Source organism: Cetorhinus maximus, chromosome 34 (genome assembly GCF_964194155.1).
Source record: "Cetorhinus maximus chromosome 34, sCetMax3.hap1.1, whole genome shotgun sequence".
Taxonomy (NCBI): Eukaryota; Metazoa; Chordata; class Chondrichthyes; order Lamniformes; family Cetorhinidae; genus Cetorhinus; species Cetorhinus maximus.
This window is the reverse complement of record NC_135912.1, coordinates 10,471,312-10,488,980: the sequence shown is the minus strand read 5'-3', so window position 1 is coordinate 10,488,980 and position 17,669 is coordinate 10,471,312. Positions and strand designations below refer to the sequence as shown.

The 17,669-nt window shown below is 48.6% G+C and overlaps 1 protein-coding gene across 4 annotated transcripts in view; it reads left to right on the top strand.

Annotated features, from left to right (window-relative positions):
* The first annotated feature begins 407 nt into the window (after positions 1-407).
* The window catches only part of LOC144671768 (arf-GAP domain and FG repeat-containing protein 1-like), a 99,804-nt gene continuing 82,542 nt past the window's right edge, over positions 408-17,669 (top strand). For all 4 annotated transcript variants that reach the window (XM_078533796.1, XM_078533795.1, XM_078533792.1 and 1 more), the window contains exons 1-2: positions 408-707; positions 15,546-15,639. In XM_078533796.1, coding sequence (XP_078389922.1) covers positions 541-707; positions 15,546-15,639 — 261 coding nt within the window. In that variant the 5' untranslated portion in view covers positions 408-540. The remainder of the gene's footprint in view (positions 708-15,545; positions 15,640-17,669) is intronic.

Sequence of the window (17,669 nt, the reverse complement as noted above, 5' to 3'; positions counted from 1 at the left end):
TAAAAACAAAATACTACTGCGGATGCTGGAAATCCAAAACAAAAACAGAATTACCTGGAAAAACTCAGCAGGTCTGGCAGCATCGCCCGTCCCCTCCAGCCCCGCCCCTTCACCTCCAGCCCCGCCCCCTCTCCTCCAGCCCCGCCCCCATCCCCCAGCCCTTCTCCACCTCTTCCAGTCCCGCCCCATCCGCTCCAGCTCCGCCCCCTCTCCTCCGGTCCCGCCCCCACCCCTCCAGCCCCGCCTCCACACCTCCAGCCCCGCCCCCACACCTCCAGTCCCGCCCCCTCCTCCCTAGCCCCCGCCACCTCTCCACCAACCCCGCCCGACCACATCCAGACCCGCCCCCTTCCACTCCAGCCCCGCCTGCTCCGCTGAAGCCCCGCCTCTACAGGCCCCGCCCCCACCTCCCCCGCTGATTGACAGGGTAATGGCGGCGCGGCGGCGCCGGCTGTGAGGGAGAGAGAGAGAGAGAGAGTGAGAGACACCCGGAGAATCGAGCCGCCGCCCGCCCGCCCCCCCCCCCCCCTCACCACCGGCATGTCGGCCACGGCGCGCCGCAAGCAGGAGGAGAAGCACCTGAAGCTGGTGCGGGAGCTGGGATCCCGGCCCCACAACCGGCAATGCTTCGAGTGCGAGCAGCGGGGCCCGACTTACATCGACATCACCGTCGGCAGCTTCGTCTGTACCTCCTGCTCCGGTATCCTGTGAGTAATCTAGCCCGGGGATTGGGGCCTAGTGACTGTACAGGATAGAGTCTGTACCCCCTGCTCCAGTATCCTGTGTGTAATCTAGCCCGGGGATTGGGGCCTAGTGACTGTACAGGATAGAGTGTACCCCCTGCTCCGGTATCCTGTGTGTAATCTAGCCCGGGGACTGGGGCCTAGTGACTGTACAGGATAGAGTCTGTACCCCCTGCTCCCCTGCCTTAAATGCCTGTTGTATGTGGAACGAAATAAACGCATTAGCTGCACTGCTTGAGGTTACTGGGTATGACCTTATAGCCATTGTTGGGACTTGGTTACCAGGAGGTCAGGGCTGAATATTCAGCAGAGTGTGATTTTAGGAAAGGACAGACAGGAAGGACAAGTTGGCGGGGCAGCTCTGTTAGCCCCGGGTGGATTAAGTACGATGGCGAGAAACGGCCTTGGATCGGATTGGATCCTGGGGTGGCGGTGGCAAAGTGGCATTCCCACGATACCAGCTTCCCGTAGACCCCGGGGGGGGGGTGGGTTTACTCCTCTTGGGACCCGGGGGGGTTACTCCTCTTGGGACCCGGGGGGGTTACTCCTCTTGGGACCCGGGGGGGTTACTCCTCTTGGGACCCGGGGGGGTTACTCCTCTTGGGACCCGGGGGGGTTACTCCTCTTGGGACCCGGGGGGGTTACTCCTCTTGGGACCCGGGGGGGTTACTCCTCTTGGGACCCGGGGGGGTTACTCCTCTTGGGACCCGGGGGGGTTACTCCTCTTGGGACCCGGGGGGGTTACTCCTCTTGGGACCCGGGGGGGTTACTCCTCTTGGGACCCGGGGGGGTTACTCCTCTTGGGACCCGGGGGGGTTACTCCTCTTGGGACCCGGGGGGGTTACTCCTCTTGGGACCCGGGGGGGGTTACTCCTCTTGGGACCCGGGGGGGTTACTCCTCTTGGGACCCGGGGGGGTTACTCCTCTTGGGACCCGGGGGGGGTTACTCCTCTTGGGACCCGGGGGGGTTACTCCTCTTGGGACCCGGGGGGGTTACTCCTCTTGGGACCCGGGGGGGTTACTCCTCTTGGGACCCGGGGGGGTTACTCCTCTTGGGACCCGGGGGGGGTTACTCCTCTTGGGACCCGGGGGGGTTACTCCTCTTGGGACCCGGGGGGGTTACTCCTCTTGGGACCCGGGGGGGGTTACTCCTCTTGGGACCCGGGGGGGTTACTCCTCTTGGGACCCGGGGGGGTTACTCCTCTTGGGACCCGGGGGGTTCAGGTCCCACCACTAGCAGATGATGAAATTTGAATGGGGTGAAAATCTGGCATTAACAGTGAAACCATGAAACTGTTGCCAATGGTTGTAAAAACCCAACCAGGTTCACTAACGTAATTTAGGGAATGAAATCTGAGTAATAAGGGATGGGCTATCAATGCCAGCAATGACTGCATCTCATGTGTGAATAAAAACATGTCATTTCTATGTGGGTGGAGGTGAGAAATGACAAGGGGAAGATGAAACTGGTTGGAGTAGTCTATAGGCCCCCTAACAGTAGCTATAATGTAGGATGTAGAATAAATCAGGAGATAATGAGGGCATGTAAAAAAGGCAGTACATTAATCATGGGTGACTTTAATCTTCATGTCGATTTGGAAAATCAAATTGGCAGAGACAGCCACGAGCAAGAATTCATAGAGCGCATTCAGGACAGTTTCCTAGAACAATATGTTGTGGATCCAAACAGGGATCAGGCTATTTTGGATCTGGTAATGTGTAATGAGGCAGGTTGAATAATAAATGATCTCAGAGCGAAAGACCCCCATGGTAGAATTTATCATTTCAGTTTGAGAGTGATAAACTTGGGTCGGAAACAACTGCGCTAAACTTAAATCAGGGTGATTACAAAGGAATGAGGGCAGAGTCGGATGGAGTGGACTGGGAAAGGAGTTTAGCACAAAAGACGGCTGACGGACAATGGCAGACGTTTAAGAAAATAGTTCATGACTCACAAGGAACATATATCCCAGTCAGGAAGAAGGATTGTAGGAAGGGCGTAAGTAAACCAACCGTGGTTAACCAAGGAAGCTCAGGATAGCATCAAATTGATAGAAAAAGCATACAATGCAGCAAAGATTAGTGGTAAGACAGAGGATTGGGAAAGTTTTAAAAACCAACAAAGGATAACTAAATAAACAATAAAGAGGGCCTAGTGACAGTCTGTATGTACCTGATAAAGAGTGAACCCCCTGCTCCGGTATCCTGTGTGTAATCTAACCCGGGGATTGGGGCCTAGTGACAGTCTGTATGTACCTGATAGAGAGTGTACCCCCTGCTCTGGTATCCTGTGTGTAATCTAACCCAGGGATTGGGGCCTAGTGACAGTCTGTATATACAGGATAGAGAGTGTACCCCCTGCTCCGGTATCCTGTGTGTAATCTAACCCGGGGATTGGGGCCTAGTGACAGTCTGTATGTACCTGATAGAGAGTGTACCCCCTGCTCCGGTATCCTGTGTGTAATCTAACCCGGGGATTGGGGCCTATACAGGATAGAGAGTGTACCCCCTGCTCCGGTATCCTGTGTGTAATCTAACCCGGGGATTGGGGCCTAGTGACAGACTGTATATACCTGATAGAGAGTGTACCCCCTGCTCCGGTATCCTGTGTGTAATCTAACCCGGGGATTGGGGCCTATACAGGATAGAGAGTGTACCCCCTGCTCCGGTATCCTGTGTGTAATCTAACCCGGGGATTGGGGCCTAGTGACAGACTGTATATACCTGGTAGAGAGTGTACCCCCTACTCTGGTATCCTGTGTGTAATCTAACCCGGGGATTGGGGCCTATACAGGATAGAGAGTGTACCCCCTGCTCCGGTATCCTGTGAGTAATCTAACCCGGGGATTAGGGCCTAGACCTCAGCATATACATTATCCAGCCAACGCGTATGCTCCTGTGAGTAAACAGGGCCAGGACTGGGCTTTGAGTCTGGAAAACCTATTTACTCTGGGCCTGGGGACTGAGCCAGTTAATGTGGACAGTGAACTTATAGATTCTATATGCAATATATCCTGAGGATACTCATTATGTACATTATATAGTATATATACTATACATTGCACAGTCATTATCCTCTGTGTGATGGTCATATATACAGTGTACCATGTACAGGATGTGTGCACAGTGTGCAATGTATACAGGGGATATGTTCGGTATACTGAGTTGCATGCCAGACCATATCCACTAAATTAAGTCTAGCATGTATATGCTGTATACTCAGTTATACAGAGCCGTGAGAATGTAGCAAACACACAGGCATGAGTTTTCTGAAGTTAGCACATATACAAGGAATATACTGTGCGTACAATGATTATAGTACATATACAGGGATAATATACAATATATTATATATATATCATATTGCGAATATGTACTGGACTGAAAATATAGTGAAAATGTACATTATACTGAGAATCAGACATTTACAACATCTAGCATTTGTATAGTGTCTTTAACACACTGGAACCTCCCAAGCAGCTTCACAGCCATTATCCAACAAAATTTGATACCAAGGTATGGAATTATTAGGACAAATGCTTGCCCAGGGAGGAGGGTTTTGAAGAACATCTTGAGGGGGTGAGGGGCGGCGGCGGGTGGGGGGGGCATAAGGGGTGGTAGATGATGGTGTGGTCACCAATGCTTTGGAGTGATGGAAAATCGGGGGATGTTCAAGAGGCCAGAGTTAGCAGAGCACAGAGATCTCAGAGATCTCAGAGGTCTGTGAGGCTGGTGGAGATTACAGAGATAGGGAGAGGATGAAGCCACGGAGAATTTTAAAGTCGAGATGTTCCTTAATAGGTAGCACACGCAGGTCATTGAGCACAGGGGTGATGGCTGAGTGGGACTTGGTGTGAGTAAGGACCATTTGTCCAGAAAAATGACGTGGAAATGAAATGGGACAAAAAATTGATTCAGTTGGGATGCTGAAGTTTATAGGAAGTTGAAGGATGTACAGATATTGCACTGCCCTGTCATTACTTACAGTGCTGTCACCGCCATTTTCATGAAATCTCGTGGAGTATGAAATTTTCATTCTGTGTCCACTCAAACTCACAGCAAGAGCCAGGTGGTGTCTGGAGAGGGTGCATTGAGCCAGGGTGGAACACTGGTGAGTATGGCTCTCGCACCAGCAATGTGACCTGACAGAGTGTGGCTAGAAGTAGACATTATCTCCGTAGCTTCACATCCATTCAGGCCAGCAGTTCTTTCTTTAGAGGAGTACAGAGCTGCTGTTCCGATTCTTGACATTGATGTGATTGGGCATAAGGGCTGAATGTGTGATAACGCTATCGGGGGAAGTTGCAGAAGCACTTGCTTTGAACCAAGATACATCTGGTTCTGAACACAGGAGCAGCACGTGAACTAGGGCAGTGGGACATTGGTGTATGCAGGAGGGCAGGATCTCCAGGCATATGTAAATGAAACCATGAAATCACTTTCACCTGGATGTGTCAGAGTGACATTGAATGCAGTTTGTCACCAGGAATAGGTCATAACTACATAGTATGTGATCTACAGTCAGAGAGAGAGAGAGGGCGGGGGAGAAGAGAGAGGGCGGGGGAGAAGAGAGAGGGCGGGGGAGAAGAGAGAGGGCGGGGGAGAAGAGAGAGGGCGGGGGAGAAGAGAGAGGGCGGGGGAGAAGAGAGAGGGCGGGGGAGAAGAGAGAGGGCGGGGGAGAAGAGAGAGGGCGGGGGAGAAGAGAGAGGGCGGGGGAGAAGAGAGAGGGCGGGGGAGAAGAGAGAGGGCGGGGGAGAAGAGAGAGGGCGGGGGAGAAGAGAGAGGGCGGGGGAAGGAGGTGCAGAGAGAGAGAGCGCGCGTGTGTGTGTCTAGAAGGAGAGAGGGGGACAGAGTGTGTGAGAGAGACAGAGAGTGAGTGACAGGGAGTAATAGAGAAAGATAGAAGCGGGGGGGAGAGAGGGCGTGCGTGAGAGAGAGAGTGACAGTCAGGGAGTAAGAGAGAGATGGAAGCAGGGAGAGAGAGAGAGAGTGTGAGGGAGAGAGTGAGTGACAGGGAGCAATGGAGAGAGATAGAGGCAGGGAGATGCGACAGGACAGATTGAGGAGGGAAAAATAATGACTTCAGATAAATGTAAATCCTCCTTGATGTTGTTTGTGTTCAATAGCAGAAACTTGCATTTCTACATTTAACATAAAACTTCCCAAGGAGCTTCATAGGAGCGATTATCATCCAGAATTTGACACTGAGCCATATTACATCTGAACATACAAACGAGCAGGAGGAGGCCATTCGGCCCCTCGAGCCTGCTCCGCCATTCAATAAGATCATGGCTGATCTGAATGGAACCTCAACCCCACATTCCTGCCTACCTTTCACTCCCTCCCCCTTGCTTATCAAGAATCTATCTACCTCTGTCTTAAAAGTATCCAAAGGCTCTGCTTCCACCCACCCTTTGAGGAAGAGAGTTCCAAAGATTCGTGATCCTCTGAGAGAGAAAAAAATTCTCCTCCTTTCTGTCCTAAATAAGCGACCCATTATTTTTAAACAGTGGCCCGAGTACTACGTTCTCCCACGAGAGGAGACATCCTCTCCACTTCCACCCTGTCAAGACCCCTCAGGATCTTATATGTTTCAATCAAGTCGCCTCTCACTCTTCTAAACTCCAGTGGATACAAGACTAGTCTGTCCACCGTTTCCTCATAAGACAACCCACCCATTCCAGGTATTAGTCTGGTAAACCTTCTCTGAACTGCTTCTAACACAAATAGATCCTTCCTTAAATAAGGTGACCAGTACTGTACACAGTACTCCAAATGTGGTCTCACTAGTGCCCTGTATAACTGAAGCATAACCTCCCTATTATATTCAATTCCCCTCGCAATAAATGATAACATTCTATTACCTTTCCTAATTACCTGTTGTACCTGCACACTAGTCTTTTGCGATTCATGCACTAGGACACCCAGATCCCTCTGCATCTCAGAGCTCTGCAAACTTACCATTTAGATCATATGCTTCTTTTTTATTTTTTAAGCTAAATGGACAACACCACATTATACTCCATTTGGCAGATATTTGCCCACTCACTTAACTTATCTATATCCCTTTGTAGCTTCCTTATGACCTCTTTACAACTTATTTTCCTACCTATCTTTCAGTCATCAGCAAATTTAGCAACCACTTCACCCAAGTCATTTATATAAATTGTAAAAAGTTGAGGTCCCAGCACTGATCCCTGTGGCACACCACTCGTTACATCCTGCCAACCAGAAAAAAACCCCATTTATGCCAACTCTCTGTTTCCTATTAGCTAGCCAATCTTCTATCCATGCCAATATGTTACCCCCGACTCCACGAGCTTTTATTTTCCACAATAACTTTGATGTTGCACCTTATCAAATGCCTTCGGGAAATCTTAATATAGTACATCCACTGGTTCCACTTTATCCACAGCACATGTTACTTCTTCAAAGAACGCCAATAAATTGATTAAACATGGCTTCCCTTTCACAAAACCATGCTGTCTCTGCCTGATTATCCTGAATTTTTCTAAGTGCCCTGCTATAACATCCCATTGCTATTTGCTACTTGCTATTAGCTATGGGCCCTGACAATATTCCAGCAATAGTACTGATGACTTGTGCTCCAGAACTTGCCATGCCCCTAGCCAAGCTGTTCCAGTACAGCTACAACACTGGCATCTACCCGGCTATGTGGAAAATTGCCCAGGTATGTCCTGTACACAAAAAGCAGGACAAATCCAACCCGGCCAATTACTGCCCCATCAGTCTACTCTCCATCATCAGTAAAGTAATAGACATCAACAGTGCTATCAAGCGGCACTTGCTTAGCAATAACCTGCTCACTAACACTCAGTTTGGGTTCCGCCAGGGTCACTCGGCTCCTGACCTCATTACAACCTGGTTCACACATGAACAAAAGAGCTGAACTCCCGAGGTGAGATGAGAGTGACTGGCCTTGACATCAAGGCCGCATTTGACTGAGTGTGGCATCAAGGAGCCCTAGCAAAACTGGAGTCAATGGGGATCAGGGGGGGAAACTCTCCTGATGCCACACACTGGTTGGGGCCGTACCTAGCACAAAGGAGGTGGTTGTTGGAGGTCAGTCATCTTGGTTCCAGGACATCACTGCAGGAGTTCCTCAGGGTAGTGTCCTCGGCCCAACCATCTTCAGCTGCTTCATCAATGACCTTCCGTCTATCATAAGGTCAGAAGTGGGGATGTTCGCTGATGATTGCACAATGTTCAGCACAATTCGCAACTCCTCAGATACTGAAGCAGCCCATGTCCAAATGCAGCAAGACCTGGACAATATCCAGGCTTGGGCTGACAAGTGGCAAGCAACATTCATGTCACACATGTGCCAGGCAATGACCATCTCCAACGAGAGAGAATCCAGCCATCGCCACTTGACCTTCAATGGCATTACCATCACTGAATCCCCCACTGTCAACATCCTTGGGGTTACCATTGACCAGAAACTGAACTGGACTAGTCATATAAATACTGTGGCTACAGAGCAGGTCAGGGGCTAGGAATCCTGCGACGTGTAACTCACCTCCCAACTCCCCAAAGCCTGTCCACCATCTACAAGGCACAAGTCAGGAGTGTGATTGAATACTCCCCACTTGCCTGGATGAGTGCAGCTCCCACAACAATCAAGAAGCTTGACACCATCTTGGACAAAGCAGCCCACTTGATTGGCACCCCATCTACAAACTATCACTCCCTCCGCCACCGACGCACAGTAGCAGCAGTGTGTACCATCTACAAGATGCACTGCAGGAATTCACCAAGGCTCCTTAGGCAGCACCTTCCAAACCCAGGACCACTACCATCTAGAAGGACAAGGGCAGCAGACACATGGGAATAGCATCACTTGGAAGTTCTCCTCCAAGCCACTCACCATCCTGACTTGGAAATATATCGGCCGTTGCTTCACTGTCGCTGGATCAAAATCCTGAAACTCCCTCCCTTACAGCACTGTGGGTGTACCTACACCACATGGACTGCAGCGGTTCAAGAAGGCAGCAATTAGGGAAGGGCAATAAATGCTGGCCCAGCCAGTGAAGCCCACATCCCATGAATGGTTAAAAAAAAATTCCAATCTATTGAAACCTTCCTTGAATCTAGGGAATTTTGGAAAATTAAAACCAACTCATCAACTATCTCACTAGCCACTTCTTTTATACCCTAGGTTGAAGTCTGTCTGGACCCGGGGATTGTCAGTCCGCAGCTCCAACAATTTACTCAGTACCACTTCCCTGGTGATTGTCGTTTTCCCGAGTTCCTCCCTCCCTTCCATTTCCTGACTTACAGCTATTTCCGGGATGTTACTTGTGCCCTCCAGAGTGAAGACTGATGCAAAATACCTGTTCAATTCATCTGCCATCTCCCTACTTTCCATTATTAATTCCCCAGTCTGACTTTTTATAGGACAATGTTCACTTTGTTAACTCTTCTTTTTTAAATAGCCATAGAAACTCTTACTATCTGTCTTTATATTTCTAGCTAGCTTTCTCTCGTGCTCTAATTTTCCCCTCCTTATCAATCTTTTGGTCATTTTTTTACTGTTTTTTTAATATTCTGTCCAATCTTCTGACCTGCCACCTGTCTTTGTGCGATCATATGCTTTTTCTTTCAGTTTAATAATCTTAATTTTTTTAGTTAACCACGGATGGTGGGCACTCCCCTTAGAATTTTTCTTTTTATTTGGAGTGTAACTATTCTGTGTATTTTGAAATATCCCCTTAAATGTTCATCACTGCATCTATTGACCTGTTCCTTAACTTAATTTGCCAGTTCACTTTAGCTAGCTGTGCTTTCATGCCCTTATAATTGCCCTTATTTAAGTTTAAAAGACTAGTCTTGGAACCAGTCTTCTCTCCCTCAAACTGAATGGAAAATTCAATCATATTATGATCACTGTTACCTAGCTTCACTTTCAGGTCATTAATTAATCTTGTCTCTTTGCACAATACCAGGTCCAGTATAGCCTGTTCTCGGGTTGGTGCTGGACCATGCTATTCTAAGAAGCTCCCTCAAAACATTCTACGAATTCCGCATCTACTCTACCTTTGCCCATCTGATTTCTAGATTAAAATCCCCCATGATTATTGCCACACCATTCTGACAAGCACCCATTATTTCTTCCCTTATACCCCGCCCTACCGTGTGGTTATTGTTAGGGGGCCTGTACACCACTCCCACAAACGACTTCTTGCCTTTTATCATTTCTCATCTCTACCCAAACTGTTCCCACATCTCAGTTTCCTGAACTTGGGTCATCCCTCTCTAATGTGCTAATACTATCATTAATCAACAGAGCTACCCCTCCACCTTTTCCTAGCTTCCTGTCCTTTCTAACTGACACGTACCCTTCAATACTCAGGTCCTGATCTATGCCATCCTATACTCGGGCAGGTTACAGAAAGCTTGGCCGAAGAGGTAGGTAGGAGATGGCAGATGAATTGAACAGGTATTTTGCATCGGTCTTCACTATAGACGATACAAGTAACATCCAGAGAGAGAACAGAGGTTTGTGGGGGGAATCCCAGGCCTAGACCCCAGGCCCCAGGCCACCAATTCTGCCCTCTTGAGCATCCCTGATTTTAAAGTTAAAGAATTGAAGGAGTGTGGTGATCGCGAGGGACAGTAATGCTGGCAGAATTGTCAGAGATGGGAAGGGTGAGACCATGGAGGGATTTAAAAACCAGGATGAGAAGTTTAAAACAGAGCGGAGACGGACAATGTCACAGAGGTGGAAGCAATCAGTCTTGTTGATGGAGAGAGTACAGGGTCAGAAACTCAGCTCAGGGCCCAAGAGGACACACGAGCTGTGGGACAGTTCGGTTCACCCTCAGGCAGCGGAGAGAGAGAGGCAAGGCACGGTGTCTTGAGACTGAGTGATGTTTAAGTTGGCCTGTCCCTTTAAAGCCCCACGGTGAGTTCACTGACGTTAACTGTCATTCGGTGAGGAATTTCAAGGTCACAAATTTCCTGTTCCAGATCTGGTAAAGTGCATAGGAAGCAAAAACCTACAGAGAATCTGACTATACGCACGCAGCTCCCACATGAAGAGTTGTCAGTCTTTCAAGTTTCGATAAATACCTCTGACACTTTAAGTGGAACGCGTGAAGCGTGACAGAATTTCCGAATGTGATCTAGACTGAAGATTGTGTCTGAAACTACTGACGGAAGTGATAGAACAGTGCAAAGAAGGAGGCTGTCAGCCCACCGAGTCTGCGCCAGCCCTTTCCCCATAACCCCTGCAATGTTTTTTCTCCGCTAAATGTTTATCCAGCTCCCTTTGGAAAGCTAGCATTGAATCTGTATTCATCAGCCTGTCAGGCAGCGAATTCCAGATCCCGGCCATTTGGATCTTTCCTCGTGTTCCTTTGCCAGTCATCTCAAACCTGTGCCCTCTGGTTATCAGCTATTGGAAATGATTTCTCTTTACTTTCTCTTTATCTCGAGGCGTTGTGATTTTAAACACCTTTCAGAAAAGTCCTGCTTTCCTGTGTGCACACTGCTCTCAATGGGAGGTGAGGAGACTTACACAGGCGCCACCACTGGCATCTGTGGAGATACCCCCTTATCGCTGTGAAGGGCCAAACTTGCATTTGTTTCACATTCTCACATCCCAAAACTCTTTGCAGCCAATAAAGTTAAGTCTGAGATCGATGAGCTTTTTATCAGAAGGTTTGAAGGGATATGGGGCAAAGGCGGGTATATGGAAATGCTTAACATATGAGGAACGTTTGAGGACTTTGGGTCTATACTCGATGGAGTTTAGAAGGATGAGGGGGGGGATCTGATTGAAACTTACAGAATACTGAAAGGCCTGCATAAAGTGGACGTGGGGAAGATGTTTCCATTAGTAGGAGAGACTAGGACCCGAGGGCACAGCCTCAGAGTAAAGGGAAGACCTTTTAGAACAGAGATGAGGAGAAACTTCTTTAGCCAGAGAGTGGTGAATCTATGGAATTCATTGCCACAGAAGGCTGTGGAGACCAGGTCATTGAGTGTATTTAAGACCGAGATAGATAGGTTCTTGACTGGTAAGGGGATCAAAGGTTACGGGGAGAAGGCGGGAGAAAGGGGTTGAGAAACTTCTCAGCCATGATTGAATGGCGGAGCAGACTCGATGGGCCGAATGGCCTAATTTCTGCTCCTATGTCTTGTGGAGTTAGGTCACAGGTCAGCCACAATCTCTCGGACTGCCAGAACTGGCTCAAGGGGCCAAATGGCCTCTTCCAGTTCCTATTAAGTCCTTTGAAGCCCAGTCGCTGATGTTACGTAGAGGAAGACACAGCCCATTTGTGCATAGCAAGATCCCACAAGCAGTCAGTGAGGCACACGGGCAGCTGTTTAAGGGTGAAATGTTGGCCAGTGGCAACAGGACAGGTTTCCTTTGCTTCCAGTTCGTCTGATGGGCACTATCTCCAGCACGGCGGCACTCTCTACTGCAACAGACCTCGTACCCAAATTGGAAGCAGGATTCAAACCCCTCCTGACTCAAACTGACACAGTGGCGATGGGACTCATATCTGGTGCAGCTGAATCTATTAATACATTCAGCGCTAGCCTGTGATGCGCTGTTATCTTGAGAGCTAATTTATTTAGTCCACAATATGACTCATGCCATAGACCATTTATTTTTAATTGCATGACTTTCGGAAGCCATGAGCTGTTAACAATGTCAGGTGTGACGGTCCTGGATATCTATCCTGTTGCAAGATCAGGTGATAGGAACGTCTGTCTGGCGAGTTTCTAGCATTACTTGGAGTCCTTGGTTATATCTCTGTGGTTACGCACTTTAACCCATTTTATGTCTGTGTCAGTGGCTTTGTGTTATTTAGCTGTAGGCATTTATTTTTCAATGTATCTAACCATACCTTAAGAATTCTTGGAAAACAGAGAAAATACCATTTTACCTGACCAACCAATCTGTTTTTTCTGGTATTACTTGTAATGTTCTCCTCTGAAGGCCGTCTTTCCATCCTGGGATGCAGCCCCAGAGGTACTGAGTGCCCTCCTGTACCCATCTCCTAACTCACTGTAATCTCTGTTCACCCATCAATCTCCATGCTGTTGACCTACATTGGCTCCCAGTCTGGCCTTGCACAATTTTAGATTCTCATCCTTATGTTCAAATCTCTCCTGTGACCCTCCCTATCTCTGTAATCTCCTCCCAGCCCCTACAATCCTTTGTGATAACTCTGCGCTCCTCCAAGCCTGGCCTCTTCAGCATCCCCAATTTCCACCATTGGCGGCTGCTGCCTAGGGGCCTTGAGTTCTGGAATTTGCTCCCTAAACATCTCTGCCTCTCTCTCCTCCTTTAAGACCTACCCCTTTGGCTGTGTTTTGGTCACTTGTCCCTAACCTCTCCCTGTCTGGTTCAGTGTCAAAGCTTGTTTAATGATTGTTCCTGTGAAGCACCCTGGTACATATGTTAAAGGCAGGTTGTAGTGTGTGTGCGTGTCATAAGTGTGCATGTGGAAGTTTATATGTACATAAATCTGTGACAGTCTGTCCTAGTCTGTCCTCACCCATTGTGCAGATAAATAGCAGCCAGGAGCTAGGGGAACCTGGACTTATCCTTCTCTCCTCCTTAACCCACGGACACCAAGGCCAATCGTAGTTGACCGAGGTCAGACTTGGGAAGTCGAATCTTCGCCAGTCCCTGAGCCACACAGCTCAGTCATTCACTGTCTTCAGCAGCTGCGGCACGATAGAGGCTGTGGGTTTCCCGCTACTGTGTGGAGTAACTCAAAAGTGGAAGGGAATGTATAATGCCTAATGGGAGGGACCTGTTTTTTAATCCTTGGACACTAACATTGCATCAGTCACCTGTAAACTGTACCCCAGGACACTCAACTCTGCTGGGCGAATGAGGAATTAGTTAATCATCGATTTGCTGCTTTGGAAAGACCTGAGGGTCGATGGATTGGCTCTTGGAATTTATTCACCATTATTGTTTTTTTCCACTTCCCTTAAGCTGTCTTTCGCGTTGCATTGCTGCCTGGTAGATTAGGCAAAAGCCGTTTATGTTTTGACCACCAGCACCCTGCCCCTCCAGCCAGCCGCTGATGCAAGCGCAGCCCCTGGTCCAGGACGTTGTGGGTTCGAATCCTGCTCCAGAGCAACAGAATCTCAGCTGACACGCCCTGCGCAGTCCTGAGGGAGTGCTGCACTGACAAGGGGCTGTCTCTAGGACAAGACGTAAAACTGAAACCCCCGCCTGCCCTCTCAGGTGGATGGAAAAGCTCCCACTATTTTGAAGGAGAGCGGGGTTTATGTGAAGCATTAAGCGTGTTGGCCAACATTTATTCCTCCTCCAAAGCCTTGAGCAACCAAATGATCCTGGTCAGTATCACGTTGCTGTTTGTGGGAGCTTGCTGTGTGCAAATTAGTCACCACATTTCCTACATTTTCCAATGAAAGCTGGAGCGAGTCCCTGGGGACTCGGGCAGAGAGCATGGGCTGTTTTATTCAGTTTTATCTCTTCAATTCCCCTACCCACCATCTCCTTCGAAAGCTAAAACCTCTCAGCCAAAAAAGGCCAGACATTTGAGTGTGGACAGGCAATTAAGCTGTAGCTCTAGTTAATCTGTGCTCCTCCAATTCCGGCTTCTTGGTCATCCCCAATTTCCATTGCTTCACCATTGATGGCAGCTGGCTGGGCCCTAAGCTCTGGAATTCCTTCTGTGTACCTCCCCACCTCGCGCCCGTCCCCATCCCTGCCCTCGCCCCCGTCTGCTGTCCTTTCAGTTGTTCCCGAAAATGTACCTCTGTGAGCAAGCTTTTGGTCCCCCTGTTCTGATACCTCTCTGCGGCTGTGTGCCAAAATTAGTTTGATAGCGCTGCTGTGAAGCACTCGTGGAAGTCAAACTTTGTTTGCAAGCTCCCACTAACAGCAAACGCGATAGTAACAGCGGATCAAGAAGGCAGCTCACCACCACCTTCTCAAGGGCAACTAGGGATGGGCAATAAATGCTGGGCCCAGCCAGCGAAGCCCACATCCCCGTGAATGAATTAAAAAAAAAGATCGTTTAGTTGTTTAAAGTGTTGGGGGAGTAGAGGCCTATGACGATCCCCTACCCTGGTGCCCCCAACCCCCGACAGCATTCCCTCAGCACTGGAACTGAGAGCCAAGATTCTGGCGCTCCAGTTACTGATTTGAAGTTTGACTCCACGACCTTCTGACCCGGAGGTGAAAAGTGAAACCGTTGACCCAATGCGGCCACATCACCCATACTGACAAATCCAGGCCAAGACTGGACACGAAGAGGGTCCTGTCCTCATCTGCAAAGTCCTTCTGAAGGCACTACCCAAATTAACAGCAGTTTACACTGCCACCCATCCTGTCTGCTGAAGGCCCTGACTCTGGTTTGGGGGCTGAGGGATATTATTAATCTTTAATGCAGAGGTTTGTTTGGATCTGGGATACCCAGTGGGGATACCTCAAAGAGAGGTGGAAGCAGAATGCAGAACATCATTTAAAAACTGAAGTGCAGCAATTTGAAGAAGGAGAGGTTAATAATGAGGAGGAAAGGCCTCGATGGATAGCTCTTTGAAAGGGCCAGCAAAGGCACAGTGGGCTGAATGGCCCCCTTCGGTGCTGTAAAAGAATGTGTACACATTCTGAGCAATATATTCCAGTGCTTGATAAATGCTTTGCAAATATGCAAGGGGACTGTGTGGATTATAAAATGTTGTTGAAGGAGATTTTACAACAGCCTTTGTGGTCTGTCGTTCTGCGAGCTGATTACATAACACATTTCTTAAAAGGGGCTTTTTTTTCCCCCCTGTTTGCAGGAGAGGCCTCAATCCCCCACACCGAGTGAAGTCCATCTCCATGACAACATTCACTGAACAGGAAATTGAATTCCTTCAGTTGCATGGCAATGAGGTGAGTTCAGAACGTGGTGGGAGCTCTTTGTGTGTGGGTGGGGGAGGGAAGAGGAGGTGGAGAATTGGGGTCATTAAAGGCATTAAATTATTGAAGGACCTGGCCAGCAGCTTGTGTAATGCTTCCCAAGCTGTGCAAACCATTGTACAGTGCTGAACTTTGCTGCATGATCAGGAGTTATTAGCACCCCCCACCCACGGCCCACCCCCGAATATGGAAGGGGAGAAACTGTCACAGCTCTGACTCCTGATTAATGCCATTAAAATGCCACGATTGGACAGTGAGTGGATCATTCTTATCCAGGCGTGAGATCTGCCATGATTGCTCTATGAATTATGCTGTGTTAGTTACCCTAGATCAGGTTAAGATAGGACGAGTCTGGCTGTAACGTGCAGAATGATGCTGACAAGGTGTAGATGTGCATTTCTTTTCTCTCTCCTTTGCTAATGGTGGCAGACTTTTGATGGTGTACGGTTCCGCGGGTACTGGCACCCTCGGGTACCTCGCCCAAGATGTGAGGACAGGCACAGAGAAGGATAGGAAAAGGAGCAGGCCATTTAGCCCCATGGACCTGTTCCGCCATTCAATTTAGATCATGACTCTGACCTGTATCTGAACTGCATCTTACGTGCCTTGGTTCCATAACCCTTACATCCCCTTACCCAAGAAAAATCTATCAACTTCAGTTTTGAAATTTTCCATTCAACCCCAGTCTTAGCAGTTTTTTGAGGGGGGTGGAGGGGGGGAGAATGTTCCAGATTTCCCCTTCCCTTTGTGTGAGAAAGTGCTTCCTGACATCGCCCCTGAACGGCCTGGCTCGAATTTTAAGGTTCAGCCCCCACCAGAGGGAATAGTTTCTCTCTAACGGTCCTGTCAAATCCTTTAACCATCTTAAACCCTCTCGATTTGATCACCCCTTAACCTTCTACACTCAAGAGGCTACAAGCCTAGTCTGTGTAACCTGTCCTCGTCATTTAACTTTTTAGTCCTGGTGTCATTCTGGAATCTGCACTGCACCCCCTCTAAGGCCAGGATATCCTTCTGGAGGTGCAATGCCCAGAACTGAACCCAGCTCTCCAGATTGGGGTCTAACCCAGAACTTTATATAAGTGTGACTGTGAATACTGACAGACTTTGGCAGTGACTCTGATCAGCTGCTGTTCTTTCCATGTGACACCTTTTTGTCTTTTCATTTTCTGTTGTTTCATTTCCTTATTCCGCCTGGCACTAGTACTTCTTCAGCTTCACAGGGTGGATACAGAAAGATTTCAAGCCTAGATTGTGCTCGTAATTTAACCCTTTTAGCCCTGGTGTCATCCTGGTGAATCTGGACTGCACCCCTTCCAAAACCAGCATATCCTTCCTGAGGTGTGGTGCCCAGAACTGAATGGGCAGGCATTAATGCCCCTCTGATTTTTCCCACACAAACACCCGGCAGTCAGGCAGCCTTATTTGCTTTGGGAACAAGCACGTTCCTCTTTAAGTTTAGCATCTCTTGCATTTCCTTCTTAATGCGTTCCTGTAAACAACACTGGGTGTCTGAGCTGCCTGTAGCTTGCGAGCGTAGGCACGCAAACCCCTGAAGCCTGTGTGACCCAGTTCTACTTGTGCTTGTAGTTCCCACTTGCCAGTTTGTTCTGTTTGAGTTTCTTGGGCCTCATTTTGGTGCCGACTGGTTCTGAGTGCGATTGCTGAATAACCCCAAACCTCTCCTTCCTTGGCAGAGGTATAGAATATAAAAGTAAGGATATAATGTTGGAATTGTATAAAACACTGGTGAGGCCACAACTGGAGTATTGCGTGCAGTTCTGGTCACCACATTACAGGAAGGACGTAATAGCTCTGGAGAGAGTGCAGAGGAGGTTTACAAGAATGTCGCCAGGCGTAGAAAAGTGTAGCTACGAGGAGAGATTGGATAGGTTGCGGTTATTTTCCTTAGAACAAAGAAGGCTGAGAGGTGACTTGATTGAGGTGTACAAAATTATGAGGGGAATAGATAGAGTGGACAGGATAACATTGTTTCCCTGGAT